Source organism: Lagenorhynchus albirostris, chromosome 10 (genome assembly GCF_949774975.1).
Source record: "Lagenorhynchus albirostris chromosome 10, mLagAlb1.1, whole genome shotgun sequence".
In the NCBI taxonomy this organism is placed as follows: Eukaryota; Metazoa; Chordata; class Mammalia; order Artiodactyla; family Delphinidae; genus Lagenorhynchus; species Lagenorhynchus albirostris.
Window position 1 is genome coordinate 31163151 of NC_083104.1, and position 17307 is coordinate 31180457.

A 17307-nucleotide genomic window follows, 5' to 3' on the forward strand; every position below is an offset into this window, starting at 1 on the left:
ATTGATGATTCTCAAATATTAGTGTGCATAAGAATTACTTGGAGATCACCTAGGAATTCAGGAATTTAAGGAGGTTAAGTATCAACATTTTTGTTAAGTGTCCCCCAGGACTCTAAAGCACTGGATCTAGAAAACTACATCAAGGGTTGATTTTTCTGGTAGGACATTGCCCTTGGGCCTGTTTGACAAATATACATCAGAAAGTTAAACATGAGGGCATCCCTGATAAGTGCAAAGGAGCAAAAGGTAGTACAATAGTTAACCACAGAGAATGTGCAAATTCCACCCCTGTTCTGTCAGGGATATAAGCGTGACCTTGGACCAGTTACTTACCTTTTGAATGTAAAATGGGGCTAATACTATCACACAGAACTGCCTTTAAAGGGCTAAGTGAATTAATGTGCCTAACAATAAATGCTCAACTGATGTTAAATAGTATAATTAGTCCAACAAAAAGCAGTTTGAATTTTCAGGCAAAGAAAAGACCAAGTATGGGTCACTGAGGTCAAAGACTGCTTAAGGTGAGAGGTAAGGTTCAACCTGGGCTATGAAGGACAAGGTAAGATTTTTGGAAGGCAGGAGGGTCATTATAATTACTAAAGCAGGAAAGAAATGGTCCCTGTACAGAATTCAGCCACCCTCTGCAAGTCAGCTGGGATGGGAAGCACCTCTAGATGTGTATAGTAAGTTCTGCCTCTCTGAGGCCACCTGTGAGGAAAGCAGGCCCTGGGGCTGTAAGCAGATCCTTACCTATGGTCAGTGTGGGAACTAGCACTAGAAATTGTCCATGACTGGACTTGGGAGTCCATGAAATGCACAATGTCCAGGGCACTGTCTCACCCTTCTACCTGGCGGACTGAACGTTAACCTGCCTCACCCAACAAGCCATGGCTTCAGGTGAGGTTTGAATTACTAGGAACAAAACAAGTAATTTGCCTAGCCCACTTACTCTGTGTCCACCTGGAGAACAGATTCCTACTCTCTGTAGTAACATACACGAATTAAACTGAACAACTGGGAACATAAAAGCCTTTTATAATACATGTGTTAGAGCTAAACGTTTATATCTAAAAGACATATGATTAATATAGTTTTTCCAGATTTTTAGATGCCCCAAGTCAGAATTTTGTTTAAACATTTTTCTAATGACAAAAAAAAAAAAAGCTTACCTGCCAGCTATTTTCTACAGAAATTCCTCTTTGTACCCGAATGATATATTCCTAAAAAAGAAGGGGAAAAGAGCCTCAATTACAAAACACCCAAATCATGCAGCTATATGGATGGACCTAGAAATTACCATACTAAGTGAAGTAGGTCAGACAGAGAAAAACATATATCATAAGATATCACTTATATGTGGAATCTAAAAAAAAAAAAAGATACAAATGAACTTATTTACAAAACAGAAACAGACTAACAGATATAGAAAATAAACTTATGGTTACCAAAGGGGAAAGTGGGGGCCGGGGGGGAGGGATAAATTAGGAGTTTGGGATTAAAATATACACATTACTATATATAAAACAGATAACTAACAAGGACCTACTGTATAGCACAGGGAACTCTACTCAATATCTTGTAATAACCTGTAATGGAAAAGAATCTAAAAAAGAATACATATCTGAATCACTCTGCTGTACACCTGAAATTAATACAACATTGTAAATCAACTATATTTTAATAAAAACAAATTTTTAATAAGAAACAAAACAGAACAAAAAAACACCCAAATCAGAGGATCAAAAATATTAAGTGAAAGCATCAGATAAAGTAGACTTCAGAGAAAAGACTACTAGAAACAGAGAGGGACATAAAGATACAAGGGTAATCTCACAGCAAGACATAACAATCTTAAATGTGCGTGCACCAAATACCAGAGCTGCAAAATATGTGAAGCAAAAACTGATAGAACTGGAAGAAGAAATAGATGAATCCATGATTACAGTTGGAGACTTCAACACCCCTCTCCCAGCAATTGATAGAACAACTAAAGAGAAAACCAGTAAGGATACAGACAAATTCAGCAATACCATTATTGATGAAAAATTAATCAGTAAGATTCATAATCTTACTGAATATTAATTAATAATTAACAACCAATTAATCTAAGAAAGAAATGAAAACTTTTATTCGAGCCAACCTGGGGACTATAACCCAGGAGACAGTCTTTCAGAAAGCTCTGAGGACTGTTCCGCCTGTTAGAGGTCAAAGCGCAGTTATATAAGTTTTTAAGACAAACAGGTTATACATCAAATGACATATCAACAGTTTACACAATCCAGATCTGCACGTACAAAGCAAGTCGTGGGTCATGGTGACCCTTTACCAGATTAAGAAGGAATGTTATCTCCTAAGGAGGTCTAGTCAATGCAGCCACACAATACATACTAAAGGGGAGGGAGGAAGCCTAAATGGAAGCCTTTTCCTGAGAAAAATTTTATGTTCGAATTTTTCTTGTCTTGCCATAAAATATGAATTTTATTTCATTACCATCAACCAACAGATTGATCAGCATTTATAGAACACTCTATCCAACAATAGCACTCCATCCAATAATATTCTGCTATTCAAGAGGATATACAAATGGCATATAAGCACAGGAAAAGATATTCAACATTACTAGTCATCAAGCAAATGTAAATTAAGACCACAGTGAGATATCACTATATCCCTATGAGAATGGCTGAAACAAAAAATAATGATAACACCAAATGCTGGCTAGGAAAACAGAGAAACTGGATCACTCATAAATTAATGGTGGGAACTCTAAATGGTACAGACACTCTGGAACACAGTTTGGCAGTTTCTTAAAAAACTACAACATGCAACTATCATATGACCCAGCAACTGCACTCCTGGACATTTATTCCAGAGAAACAAAACCTTATGTCCATACAATAACTCACACATGAAAGTTCACAGCAGCTTTATTGGTGACAGCCCCAAAGTAGAAACAAGCCAGATGTCCTTAAGCAGGTAAATGGTTAAACTTTGCTACATCCACACCAGGGAATACGACTCAGCAACAGAAAGGAATAAACTATTGATACATGCAACAAATTGGATGAATCTCCAGAGAATTATGCTGAGTGAAAAAGCCAATACCAAAAGATTATAAACTACATGTCTCCATTTCTACAACATTCATGAAATGACAAAATTATAGATATGGAGGACAGCCTAGTGGTTGCCAAGAGTTAAGACTGCGGTAGGAGGGTGTGTGTGGAAGGGAAACTAGTGTGGCTATAGAAGGGCAAATGAAGTGCTATGGTTTGAAGGTCTCTGTCCCCCCAAAATTCATGTGTTAAAATACTAACCCCCAAAAATGATGGTATTAGGGGGTGGGACCTTTGGGAGGTACTTAGGTCATGACGGTGAAGCCCTCATGAATGGGATTAGTGCCTTATAAAAGAGGCTTCAGAGGGGCCCTTGCCTCTTCCACCATGTGAGGATAGTCTGAAACGGTGCTACTAGCTATGAACCCGGAGGAGGACCATCACCAGAAGGCAACCATGCTGGCACCTTAGTCTTGGACTTCCAGCCTCTAGAACTATGAGAAATAAATATCTGTTGTGTATAGGCCACTCGGTTTATGGCATTTTGTTATAGCAGCCTGAATGGACTAAGACATGAGGGATGTCTGAACCAACGGAAATGTTCTGGATTATGTATCTTGATTACATCAATGTTAATGTCTTGGTCGTGATATTGTACCAAGTTTTGCAAGATACTACCAATGAAAAAACTGGATGATGAATATATGGGATCTCTCTGCAATGCTTTTTTTTTTTTGCGGTACGCGGGACTCTCACTGTGTGGCCTCTCCCGGTGCAGAGCACAGGCTCAGCGGCCATGGCTCACGGGCCCAGCCGCTCCGGGGCATGTGGGATCTTCCCGGACTGAGGCACAAACCCATGTCCCCTGCATGGGCAGGCGGACTCTCAACCACTGCACCACCAGGGAAGCCCTGCAATGCTTTTTATAACTGTATGAGAATCTACAATTATCTCAAATAAAAAATTTTAACCTTAGGCATTCAAAACTACTATGGTAGAGTCAGAAGACTAAGAACCATGATTTTTACCAAAGTTTGCATTTTATATGCATAGTCAACTAGAAAAGGCCATGGTTAAGAAAACAAGTAAAAAGGTAGAATAGATAAGCAGTGATGGCATTTTCCAAAGAAACCAAATCTAGTGACCCCCAAAGCTGCCTGAGCATTGAAATCTTCCTGCTCCTGGGGAGGGAAGACAAGAGAGGGTGTTAAAAATACACATTCACAGGCCTTGCACCAGACTTGCTGAATGAGAATCCCTAGGATAGAAACTGGGAATTAGAAGTTTTAATAGCCTCCCCAGGTAATTCTTACTAATCAAATAAGAAGGAAACAGAGACCTAGTCCAGCATTCTGCTTATACACACAAGGAGTTATGATGAAGGTACAGATGAAATCATATAAAAAACATTAACTTTTTTCCTCAAATGCTCAGAATTCTTTTAACATCTTTGGATGGTATGATTCAGGTATTACTCACAGTCACTACTCAACAAGTGCTTATCAACACAGTACTCAACAAATCCTTTCTACTGAATTAATTCTGATTTAAATAGGTTATTTAGAAAATAAAGCCAAATAAGCATTGTTAACTTGGTAACTGAATTTTAAAATAGATCTTATTTTCACTACCATTCATTTCCATTTTGTTTATTATTTATTTATTCTTAATAAATTTATTTACTTATTTTTATTTTTGGCTGTGTTGGGTCTTCGTTGCTGCGCACTGGCTCTAGGCACACGGGCTTCAGTAGTTGTGGCACGTGGGCTCAGTAATTGCGGCTCGTGGTCTCTAGAGCGCAGGCTCAGTAGCTGTGGCGCACGGGCTTAGTTGCTCCGCCGCATGAGGGATCTTCCCAGGCCAGGGCTCGAACCCGTTTCCCTTGCATTGGCAGGCGGATTCTTAACCACTCCGCCATCAGGGAAGCGCCCTCCATTCTGTTTAGTTTGCAAAGGTTGATAAAGTCCACATACGCAGGAATTTCTCCTGCTCTGGACTATGTTAAGAACGGTACATTCAACGATATCCACTCAACTTACGAGTGAATCAACTATGTACCTGGCACCCTGCTTAGCTGGTTACATGTGGGGTTATAAAATAAATACTTCAAAATTAACTTGTGTACTACGGCAAATCTCTTAAGCAATATGCCAGTGCAATTATTTCTGAATACACAGAGATAAAACACTAGAAATATCTGATATTCTTGTATTTGGGGATCAGTCTATTAGCTTTAAAATTTTCTTTTTTTCTCAGGGTTGTCTTACTGGCAAATTGTCTGGGCTTTTACATTCTTAGAGTAGAGCTAAAATCAGCACATATAATTGAGTACTTCCAAACAACTACACATAGACAAGCTGATGTCTAAGTCAGGGAGGAACTGTTACTTCTCAAAAATCACTTCAAGCATCCATTGCTTCACTATGATTTATAAGAGGAATAATATTAATTTTAAAAATTTCAGTTCAATGTTGAGCACTTGGTAGGTGCTAACACTGCTGTCCTGCTTTATATACTTTGGGTTTAAAGCTTAGACCTGTGTTTTACAAAGATGTTGCAGCCAATTGTAAACATCAATTAAGCACCTATCATGTTCCAATCCCTGTGTTTTGTTCATGCTGGGGGTATAATTCTAAACAGGAAAGGTACAGTATGACTCCATTCCTTCCCTCTGTATATGCACAGTTTAGGGAGTTGGGGGTTTTTTTGTGTTTTTTTTTAACTTGGCTATAATATGGCACACAATAATGTTGGGGAAAAGCATTTGGCAAGAGGGAAGCAGTAACTACAAGACGGTGCCTGGGCCCTGATGTCAGACTACAATATCCCAAACTGACATCCTAATTAATGTTTCTGCCGAGACACTCTTTATGTTTATATCAGTGTTTCTACAAAGAGGGTGGTTCTGCCCCAGAGGAGACCTGGCAATGTCTGGAGACATCTTTGGTTGTCACAGGATGCGGGAGTGCTATGGGCATCTGACAGCTAGAGGTCAGAGATGCTGATAAACACCTACGATGCACAGGACAGCCTTACAAGGAAGGACTGACTACCTGGCCCCAAACGTCAACAGTGCTGAGGTTGAGAAACCCAGTTCCAGGTGCATCGAGTAAAACAGGTCATTCCAGTCTATGGAGGCTGGGGATGCAGGGTGGTGGAGGGGTTACCTCTGTCATCATCTGCCCCCGGCTGCAGCTTACTGGTACTCCACACACCACACCGTTGAGAATATGTGCACTCCCACCTAGAGGGCTCGCTTAATTACTGGTGGCCTCAAAAAACCCATTGTGTTTCTTCTGTAAAGACACACTAAGACACGTTAAGGCTCCAGTGTTGCCCTCAGGTCCCATCTGCCGTGTGGTTGCAGATACAGAAAGACAATGGGAAATAGGTACAGTGATTTTGCTCAGAAATACTTTCATTCCACTTGAATGGAGCAAGTTCATCCCTAACTACAAAACATTTTAATTTTTTTCGTTGGCTTGGTACCACCACCCAGCCTGACCAAAAGGAAATACTTTCACCTCAAATCTCCAATTTGTCAACTAAACATAGTACAGCTGTTCTACTGCTTGCAACCAGGCTGAAGCTCTGATTAAAGCAGAGAGAGGAGTGCCCTGGGGACCAGTAGAAACGCAACATTTGAAGTCAGGCTTCCACCTCCAGAGTCGGAGTCACCAGCCCAGAATCCTCCGGTGAATCATTCCCATCTTTGCCACCCTCTCTTGTGTGGAACAGAACCTGCAGTCTATGTAAGAGACAATCAACCACCAGGCACAGAAGGGAAAGCTAAGAGCCCTGTAGGGCGGCTCTGCGTCACACAGACCTATGCCGGCTGCCCATCCCTGCCATCTGCTGCCACGCGCCCAAAGGGCCTTCTTCCCGCTCCTCTTCACCACACCACACCCTTATCCTGGCGGAGCAGGGTGGGCATTTCGGCAAGTCAGGGTGGTTGGGACCGAAGTTGTTCAAAGTGGAAAGGCACTGGGACCACGTGATTTCTGACTTAAGTAAAGGAAGAGAAGAGAGAATTAGCGTAAAATAAGCACTGATCTTGTGCCAGGAACTTTCCTAGGCCCATTAACACTTCTCATCCAATCCTCACAGCTGCCTGGAGGGTAGATCTCAGCAAAATTAAGTGAGCTGTCCAGGGTTGCACAGCTAGGAAGCAGCTGACTGGGAACCAGAACCCCAGTCACTGATTCCTAGGACCCTCCAACCTGCCAGACATGGCTGGCAACCCCCAGGGACCTGGGGACGCCCTGAGCCTGGCTCTTTCTGCAGCCCTGAAAGATGGGGGTCCTCACCAGTCTGGGGAACTCAGGTGGACTCATCCTGAGAGTACAGGGGTAGGGACTGTCATTCCCACAACTGTTGATTAATGCTTCCAGTGCAGGCCATTTCCCCAGTAAGCATCCTCACTGACATTTTGTATCTCCCGAGTTTCCAAAGAGATACTTAAGATTTCACTGCACTGTAGCTGGCGGGCATTCAAAGATGCCTCAGTGTGATGAGATTTTAGAAAAACTAGGGAGGAAAACTTATTTTGAATCGTTCTGGCCCCAAATTACTTTAGTGAGGGTACAAACACAGACCACTTGGAAAGAAATGTGTAAAAGAAGCTAAAGCCAAAACTTAAGCCAACCTCCAAACCCACCTAACCCACGGCATTCTTCTCTCTTCCCTTTTGGCACAGCTATCAGATTTACTGAGACTCAGAGTACAGAGAGACGGGGCAGCTGTCTGGAGGTATTTTTACCTGTCAGCGTTCCCACATCTCTACCTCTAAAGCAGAGGGTTTCAACCCTCCTACATTCTAGAATTACCCAGAGAACTTAAAAAAAAAACACAAAAAAAACCAACAACCATGCTTTGACCCTACCTGCCAGAGATTCTGATTTAACTTGTCTGGGCCGAGGCACAGGCATTAGTAGGTCTTAAAAGTTCCCCAGGTGATTCTAATGTGCTGCCAGAGGCAAGAATCACGGTTCTAAAACCTCTTCAATAGGAAGCAGCTTCACACTACAAAAAGAAACACCCTGTCCTGAGAGGAAGGAAACCAGTGAACCAAGCACCCACCACAACTCACAGCATCCTCTCCGCCTACCCTCAGCCCTCCTGGCCTCTTCGGCAGGCACTCTCCTTTCTTCTTCGGTGTAGGAGGTACCTAACCTGAGCCCTCTAGGGTTTCCCGAATGGTCCTACGGTGGTGGCCCCACTCACAAGATCTGCCAACGTCACCTTCAGGTGAACAAGGAAGAACAGTAACTCTCATTTGCAGCCAGGGAGGGGCACTGAGTCTCTGAAAGCATAAATGCCTTGACTGGAGAGCAGTGGCTCTGGGATAGGAGGCCAGATCTGTGGGTCTCCAGCGCCCACGAACCACACCACTCCCAGTTCACTGCCAGACCTGCGTCCTCCCGGCACTTTCCCTTCATAGGGAGGCCCGCAGAGAAGGCTGAGCACAAGTGACCTTGCTAGACACCCAACACTATGCTACTTCCCCACGCAGGAACCTTCTAGGGCTCCCACTGGCCACGGGATAAAACCCAAACTCCTTAGCCTAGCTTCCGTGCTCTTCCACCGCCTGCCTGAACTGCCCTAACCCTTTCTTTCCGCTTAATCCCTCCTCTACCCAGTCAGACCCTGCGTATCCTCAACACCCCTCACTCACTCCTCTCCCTTTGCTTTGCTACCTAATCAAAACCTGGGAAGGTCAGCTTTTTAACCATGTTACGGCTATCTTTGTCCCGTGTCTGCCTGTGTGTGAGGGGTGGGGTGGGGGCCAGGTTTCCTCTCCAACTGAACTAAGTTCTTCAAGGGCTAGAACACACGTTTCTTCATATTCCAAATAGCACCCAGCACAAGGTCAAGCCAACGGGCTGAAGTGCAGCGAACGGTTGGTGATGGGTATTTGTTAACTGACCGCCTGCACCTTCGGGAAGCAGGCAGCATGTTGCTATCTTCATGTGCACCTATATGCAGGTAAAGTCTAACAGCACTCTCCGGAAAATCCCCACGGGTCTCCCACGCCCTCAGATTTTATAAAATCAATATTCAAACCTACGGTATCACACGGCACAAGAGCTGCGGCCTCTGGGCCAGTGGGCGGCACCACCCTGCTGGACAGCAAGCTTTCTGAGGAAATTCTCACGGTTGCAGGACTTCTACTCAGCCACTGGCCACCTGCCTGGCTGCTTACAATCCTTAATATTCCACTTAGAATTAATGATTACTCCTTGCTCTGCTGAATATTCATTACTTATCGTTGTTTCATCCGCAGATTTTCAGGGATGGAACATGCCTTTGCTTTAATTGCTGTGCAAGTCAATAATGTACAAAACCTGCCCCCAAACGAATGAAAGAGTTAAGGGTTTTAAAAGGCATCTGAAGAATCACCACTATCTTAACCTGAGTTTTGGCAACTCAGGTTAAGTTTTTTATTTATTTATTTATTTTTATTTTTGGCTGTGTTGGGTCTTCGTTTCTGTGCGAGGGCTTTCTCCAGTTGCGGCAAGCAGGGGCCACTCTTCATCGCGGTGCGCAGTCTCTCTTGTTGCGGAGCGCAGGCTCCAGATGCGCGGGCTCAGTAGTTGTGGCTCACGGGCCTAGTTGCTCCGCGGCATGTGGGATCCTCCCAGACCAGGGCTCAAACCCGTGTCCCCTGCATCGGCAGGCAGATTCTCAACCACGGCGCCACCAGGGAAGCCCTCAGGTTAAGTTTTGAGCGAAGCCAAGTGTATCTCCTTTTCAACCAAAACTGACTGAATCACAGAACCCTGTGCTTTAACTTTATGCAAAACAAATTCTCTAGTTTCCACTCTGTGTTCACAGAAGGGGCAAGGAACACATCACAAACATGCTCTGATCCCCGCAGTGAGATTCAGCGGCTGTATTGCGCATGCCTCCTTCTCCAGGCCTTTTGAAGTCCACGCTCTCCTCTGTGGGACGGTCTCCTGCCCTGCCAGGGGAGCTGGCCTCCACGCTGACTTCAAAGACAGCCAATGTTCCAGCCAGAAGAAATACTGCAAAGCGGCACTCCAAAATCCTTTGACCTGAGACACGACTACGGAATGCATGCGGCATTTTAAACAGCAGTTTCTGTAGCATTCTATAGTACAGAGACCCCTAAATGATGCCAAAGCAATTACATAATTTGCTAAGATGGGAACCCATGAATTCCATCTTACGTCAAAGCAAAGAAAATAAACCCTGGAAAATCTGAGGCTCAATTAAATAGTAATTAAAAATGAAATACAACCTTCGGTTGTTCAATAATCCTCACATGTCTTGGGCCGATGCCCTGAAAGGGCAGAAACAGAGGCAGTGAACATAATCTCAGAGAACCACACCCGACATATTTAACTGGCTAGAAAAGACAAATACACAAACTCTCATCTGGCTGGCAATCAGGATTTTTATGTGGGTTCTGGTATCTAAGACGGCCAACTCCTCACCCTCACGCCCTGAGCTGGTTCCAACCTAAGTACCTGCCGGGACTGAAGTGCTCCTCTTCCTTGGGCTAATTCTCTATCTACCCCCGTTTGCCGCTGCCCGGGGACAGGCCACCCAGAGTCCTTTTGGAGCCCGCAGCAGGAGCTGGCCACTATGTGGAGATCGGCTACGATGTGTGCCCCTTCCCTGCGTCACAACCACAAGGTCCCAGGGAAAGGGCAACGGCTCTCTGCCACTTACTAGTTTTGTGACCTAATTCCTCTGAGCCTCAGTTTACTCATCTGCAAAACCATATCATTCCAACAGGGTTGTGGCGAGCGTTAGGCAGGGTCGTGTACTCAAAACTTCCAGCACAAAGGCTAGCTTTGTAACTTAGTTTTCTTTTCTGCCAAGAAAACAGTGAAGGCAAGGTGTCTGCAGGTGAATCAGCGCACACAAGACAGCAGCAGCACCAAGAGCACCGAGGAGAAAGAAGCAGCAGCCGTTTTCTCTGAACATGGGAAACAATGTCATCAGTCTCTGATTGCTAACAAAGAGTACCATCCTTCCAGCCTCTATCGTCCCAGCTTCTACACTCAGTTTTAAAGGGGGCTAATTAAAAAGCCCCTCTCCCGGGGCTTCCCTGGTGGCGCAGTGGTTGAGAGTCTGCCTGCCGATGCAGGGGACACGGGTTCGTGCTCCAGTCCGGGAAGATCCCACATGCCGCGGAGTGGCTGGGCCCGTGAGCCATGGCCGCTGAGCCTGCGCGTCTGGAGCCTGTGGTCCGCAACGGGAGAGGCCACAACAGTGAGAGGCCCGCGTACCGCAAAAAAAAAAAAAAAAAAAAGCCTCTCCCGCTAAGATAACTTGGATATCAGCAATGAGAGGATTGGACAAGCTATTTATGGTTTATCTACATAGTGGAAGAATACACAAGCCTTTAAAAGGATGTACTGGGACCTCCCTGGAGGTTCAATGGTTAAGACTTCACCTTCCAGTGCAGGGGATGAGGGTTCAAATCCTGACTGGGGAGCTAAGATCCCACATGCCTCGCGATTCGCGTGACCAAAAAACCAAAACAAAAGCAATATTGTAACAAATTCAATAAAGACTTTAAAGGGACTTCCCTGGTGGCGCAGTGGATGAGACTCCACGCTCCCAATGCATGGGGCCCAGGTTCGATCCCTGGTCAGGCAGCTGGATCCCACATGCACGCTGGGGCTGGGGGTTTGCATGCCACAACTAAGGAGCCAGCCTGCCACAACTAAGACCCGGAGCAGCCAAATAAATAAATAAATCTTAAAAAACAAAAAATGGTCCATATCAAAAAAAAATCTTAAAAAAAAAGGATGTATTAAAATGATTTTTCAATACTTGGGAAAAGGTATATATTATAATGTTAACTATTAAAAAAGGATTAAAAATTCTGTGATAACATTGATAGGAAGAGGGAACTACACCAAATGTTAACAGTTGTTGTCTCCGGAGGTGAAATTATATGTGATTTAAATTCTCTTAGCTATTGTTTTCTATTTTTCACTTTATCCTCAATGAGCATATATTACATTTGCAATCAGGAAAAACAATTTTTTAAGAAGTTCCTTGGTTTGTCACACATGTAGTTTAAAACATGCTACTTTAAAATAAGGAATCCCCAGACTTCCCTAGTGGCGCAGTGATTAAGAATCCGCCAGCCAATACAGGGGACACGGGTTCGAGCCCTGGTCTGGGAAGATCCCACATGCCGCAGAGCAACTAAGCCTGTGCGCCACAACTACTGAGCCTGCGTGCCACAACTACTGAGGCCTGCGCGCCTAGAGCCCGTGCTCCACAACAAGAGAAGCCACCGCAATGAGAAGCCCATGTACCGCAATGAAGAGTAGCCCCGCTCACCGCCACTAGAGAAAGCCCGCGCACAGCAACAAAGACCCAACCCAGCCAAAAATAAATAAATAAAATTTTAATAAATAAAATAAGGAATCCTGAGTGATAAGGACTGAAATTATCTGAGCTTAGATAAGAGCACAGGATGTTAATGATAAATGCAAGCTAGCATCTTTTTTCCTTTGGCAAGGGATCTTTTGGTCATTTTACAACCCATCAGCACTTTTACTGTGCTGGGAAGACTGGAAAAACAGAAGATGAAAGTCAAATAAATGAACTCTTCTACTTGTATCAGGGATGCTAAAACATTTGGTGGGAAAAAAGCTTGAAACTATAAGTTGAAGTCAAGCTAGGGGAGTCCCTACTGGTTTCAATAATTTATAGTAGAACTGGCCACCATCTCTAAGGATAATGGAGAGCTGCCTACACATAAATCTATTCTACCTGGCCTAAAAATGTCACTGTGCTCTTTCCTGAGACACGAGTTCCAGTTCATAACTAACCACATACGTGACTATTCACACCATGCTGCCATTTATCTCTTCAGAGCTGAAGGTAATAATTGCTGTTTATGGAGCACTTACTCTACGCCTTCTGTTCCTCAGCTTATTCCATCTTCCAGCAATGTGTGGAGGTAGATATCACTATTCCTCTTTTATAAGAATCCCAAGGCTCAGAGAGGGTAGATGCCCTGAACAAGGACACTTAGCTAGTAAGTGCTGAGAACAGACTCCACCCCAAGCCTGACTGACCCAGGGGCAGAGCAGTTCCTTGGTTCTATGGCCTTGGGCAGAACGCTTTCTCACCATCTACCCTCTCATTCTGAGGAACTGAGGTTGGCTGAACAGGCAGAACCAGTCCATCAAGTCAGGAAGAGGCTGGGAGAGAGTGGAGGCAAAGTAAGGAGAACCCGGGCCTGGGTGATCTGAGTTAATATGGGGCTCGCACAGCGCCTCCCAGCCCAGTCTCCTGACTTCAGTGCGCTGCACTTTGCAACCTAACCTCCTACTACATGTAAACAGACTGTTGTCTACGTACATCTGGGCTGGATGTTACCTGGGCACTGCACAGAGACTGTGTACAAGTAAGAAAACTATTTTAAACAAGCCCCACTATGAACACTAGGTTCTGAAGAAGCAGAAAGAAGCATTTTTATATGAACATGCCTAAAGTGGACACAGATTTACAGAGTACTCAGCCATCTGAATGGCAGTTGCACCAAACCAGAACAGGGTCTTTGACTAGGCCGTGCTGTTTCTACACTACGCTCCTATTAACCTCTAACAACAGCTGCACAATGAACAGTGAACCTCTTTCCTGTGCTTTACTGTTAAAAACCACGGCGGCTCTGGATCTCAATGGTCACAAAGCCCCGCTGGATGCAGACCGAAAGGTTCTACTCTCTAGCTCAGCCTTCCCCAATCAGGTCAACGGTTTGAAGAAAATAATGACCTAAGGCTGTGAGGTCCAATATGGCAGCCACTATGCACATGTGGCCTGTGTGTGACTTAGGAACTGAATTTTAAATTTTATCAAATTTAAGTAGTCCAGTGGCTACAGTACCATTATAGACTACTTATTTGCAGATATAAACAGATATTTATGAAAATGCAAGCATACTAAGCATAGTGTTAAAACTTGCTTTTTCCCCATTTACTATAACGTGAATTTTTTCCATTTTAGTAACTGTGCCTCTGGACATTTTTAATGTCTACATCTGTGCTGTCCAGTATAGTAGCCACAAGCAGTGTGTGGCTACTGAGCACCTGAAACGAGGCTAATCCTGGAAAATACACACCAGATTTCAAAAGCTTCATATGACCAAGAGAATGTAAAATGAATTAATAATTTTTATATTGATTACATATAATCAGTGACAGTATTTCAGATATAGTGGGTTAAGTAGGCTATATTATTTACATTAATCCCACCTGTTTCTCTATACGTTTTTAATGTGGGCTACTAGAAAATTTTAATTTACACACATGGTTTGCGTTATACTTCCATTGGACAGCACTGCCCTAAGGCCTCCACTATATGTAATGAATTAACTCCACTCCTAGCAGCCAGAATGGAAGAACGAGAAAACAGTCCCCCAACTCCGTGTCTGGTTCTGCGGCTCAGGGAAGGACCGCTAACTTGCCCTTGGCTAGGCCTAGGCTATGTGGAGCCATCATACTGGTGTGGCCGTAATAACAGATCAGGTTGGCTATGGCTCCCGACTGGTATCTCTTTCATTCAAAGTCCACTAGCATCATACAAACCTTCGTTCTGCTGCCCCCAGTCCTATGGCCTGGGGCAAGTTACGTACCCTCTTGGCACTTTACTTTCTTCTAACGGAAAAATGGGAAAAATAACAAACTCAATTCACAGTGGTTATGAGAATCAAATGAGAATCTAGAAAAGTCTGGCAATTTCTTATAAAGTTAAATATTCAATTAGCATATGACTAAGCAATTCCATTCCTAGATATTTACCCAGGAGAAATGAAAGTGTGTCTACTTTCATTTCTCATATGTTCACAGCAGCTCTATTCATAATCAGCCCCAACCTGGAAACAACCCAAAAGTCTTCCAGCTGGTGAATGGATAACAAACTGTAGTACATTCATACAGTAGAATACTACTCAGCAATAAAAAGAAACATGCAACAGCATGGAGGAAGCTCAAAGCTTTATGCTAAGTGAAAGAAGCCAGACACAAGACTATATCCTACAAGATTCCATTTATATATGACATTCTAGAAAAGGTGAAATAATAGTAAGAGAAAGCAGATCAGTAGTTGCCAGGGATCAGAGGAAAAGTACTGACTGCAAAGAGGACCAAGGAAATATTTGGAGTGATGAAAACGTTACACCGTGGTTACATTTACATTTGTCAAAACTTATCAAATAAGTAATGTAAAGCACTTAGCACAGGGAAGGGTATATAATAAGTGCTTAAACAATGTTAGCTGTTATCATGACAAGTATTGTCTAAAACCAAACTTAGACTCACGATCTTCCTGGGAAGACCAGGTACCCCTTGCTTACCTTGTACTATTTCTCTAATCATTTCTAGTGCCTCTTTTTCCCTCCCGGCCCCTACCTAGCAGACTTTTCCTCTAATGTGCTCCTCCTTCTCTTTCTACCTTCTCTCCCTTCTGCCACTGACCTGAGATGTGGCCTTTCTAACTGCACTGCTTCGTTATCACCCTGGACTCTCTTCTCCCCTTCCCTCACCCTTTTTACTGAACCTCGAACACCACCAGCAAACTAAGCGTCCTAAAATACCACTTTCTGCCACATATATGCTCAAGCCCCCTCACTGCTGTTCAGATCCCTTAGCCTGGCATCCAACGGGCCCCACAATTGGCTCTAGTCTCCCTTTTCCATCTTTTTTTTTTTTAATTAATTAATTTATTTTTGGCTGCACTGGGTCTTCGTTGCTGCGCACGGGTTTTCTCTAGTTGTGGCGACCAGGGGCTACTCTTCGTTGTGGTGCACGGGCTTCTCACTGCAGTGGCTTTTCTTGTTGCGGAGCGTGGGCTCTAGGTGCAGGCTCAGTAGCTGTGGCTTGCAGGCTCTAGAGCACAGGCTCAGCAGTTGCGGCGCACGGGCTTAGTTGCTCCAGGGCATGTGGAATCTTCCTGGACCAGGGCTCGAACCCATGTCCCCTGCATTGGCAGGCACATTCCCAACCACTGTGCCACCACGGAAGTCCCCCTTTTCCATCTTTTACTCCACACCAGAATCCTCCACAGTAAATCCTTGTGGGATGAATGAACAAATGAAGGCAGGGACCAAGTCTATCTTGCTTAGACCTACATCCCAAGTGCCTAGGATAGTGCCAGGAACACAGGGGCATACTCACAGCAGTATCAGCTGAATGAACTAATGACCTCCTGCAGCCTGCAAATGCATCCTGACCTCAGAGAACATAGCTGCTCATTCTTTAGTTTTTTTTAAACTGAGATCCTTATGGTGGATTAGTAAGAGTTTGGAACAAGATGAACAGTTAGGGGCTCTGGAAAGTGTTGCAGAATTTATGTGTTAAAGGCTACAAGGCTTCTGTTTCTATTTCTACTTAAAAAAAAAAATCTGTCAATAAATAATTATTTAAATATTTTCTCCCTTTAACTCAAAACAGGCAAAGAGCCTCCAAGTGTGCACGCAAGAAGTACAGGAGGCACCACAGAGATCAGATGAGGGTGCTCATCATTTAGGTGGTTTATCATGGTTTTGACCATTACATAGCTCTTAAAATTATTTTGTTCTTAGTCATATATGTTTTCATTTACACCCATAATGGACCATGACTAAAGGCAGGCTTAAGGAATGCCAATGGCAAAATATGAGTTAGTGAGAAATTAGTGAGAAATACAGGAAGTGCGAATCATATAAAAATGGTTATTCTGCAAATTGTCTGAAAAAGCCCTTTATCGGTGCCTTAAGTTTTATTCACCTTATCACGATTCTTACTGTCTGTAAGATTTCAAAAACCAGTATAATTCTGGTCCCAAACATTAATATAATTTTCAAAAATGTGCTAATCTGAATAAAATATTTTTTAAATTTAAAATCACTTCCAGAGGAGGTTTTCACAATTCATTATTACTATGAAAAGAGTTTGCAGGGCTTCCCTGGTGGCGCAGTGGTTGAGAGTCCGCCTGCCGATGCAGGGGACACGGGTTCGTGCCCCGGTCCGGGAGGATCCCACATGCCGCGGAGTGGCTGGGCCCGTGAGCCGTGGCTGCTGAGCCTGCGTGTCCGGAGCTTGTGCTCCGCAACGGGAGAGGCCACAAAGTGAGAGGCCCGCGTACCGCAAAAAAAAAGAGTTTGCAAGTTAAAAAAGGCCTGGGGGGCTTCCCTGGTGGCGCAGTGGTTGGGGGTCCGCCTGCCGATGCGGGGGACGCGGGTTCATGCCCCGGTCCGGGAGGATCCCACATGCCGCGG

General features: G+C 44.1%; 1 protein-coding gene across 12 annotated transcripts in view; it reads right to left on the reverse strand.

Moving 5' to 3' along the window:
* Positions 1-17307, reverse strand: part of PXK (PX domain containing serine/threonine kinase like) — a 75604-nt gene that overhangs the window by 48856 nt on the left and 9441 nt on the right. For 11 of the 12 annotated variants that reach the window (XM_060161454.1, XM_060161459.1, XM_060161453.1 and 8 more), the window contains exon 2: positions 1170-1220. The exons of the other annotated variant lie outside the window; for it this stretch is intronic. In XM_060161454.1, the coding sequence (XP_060017437.1) occupies positions 1170-1220 (51 nt within the window). The remainder of the gene's footprint in view (positions 1-1169; positions 1221-17307) is intronic. 12 annotated transcript variants of the gene reach the window in all.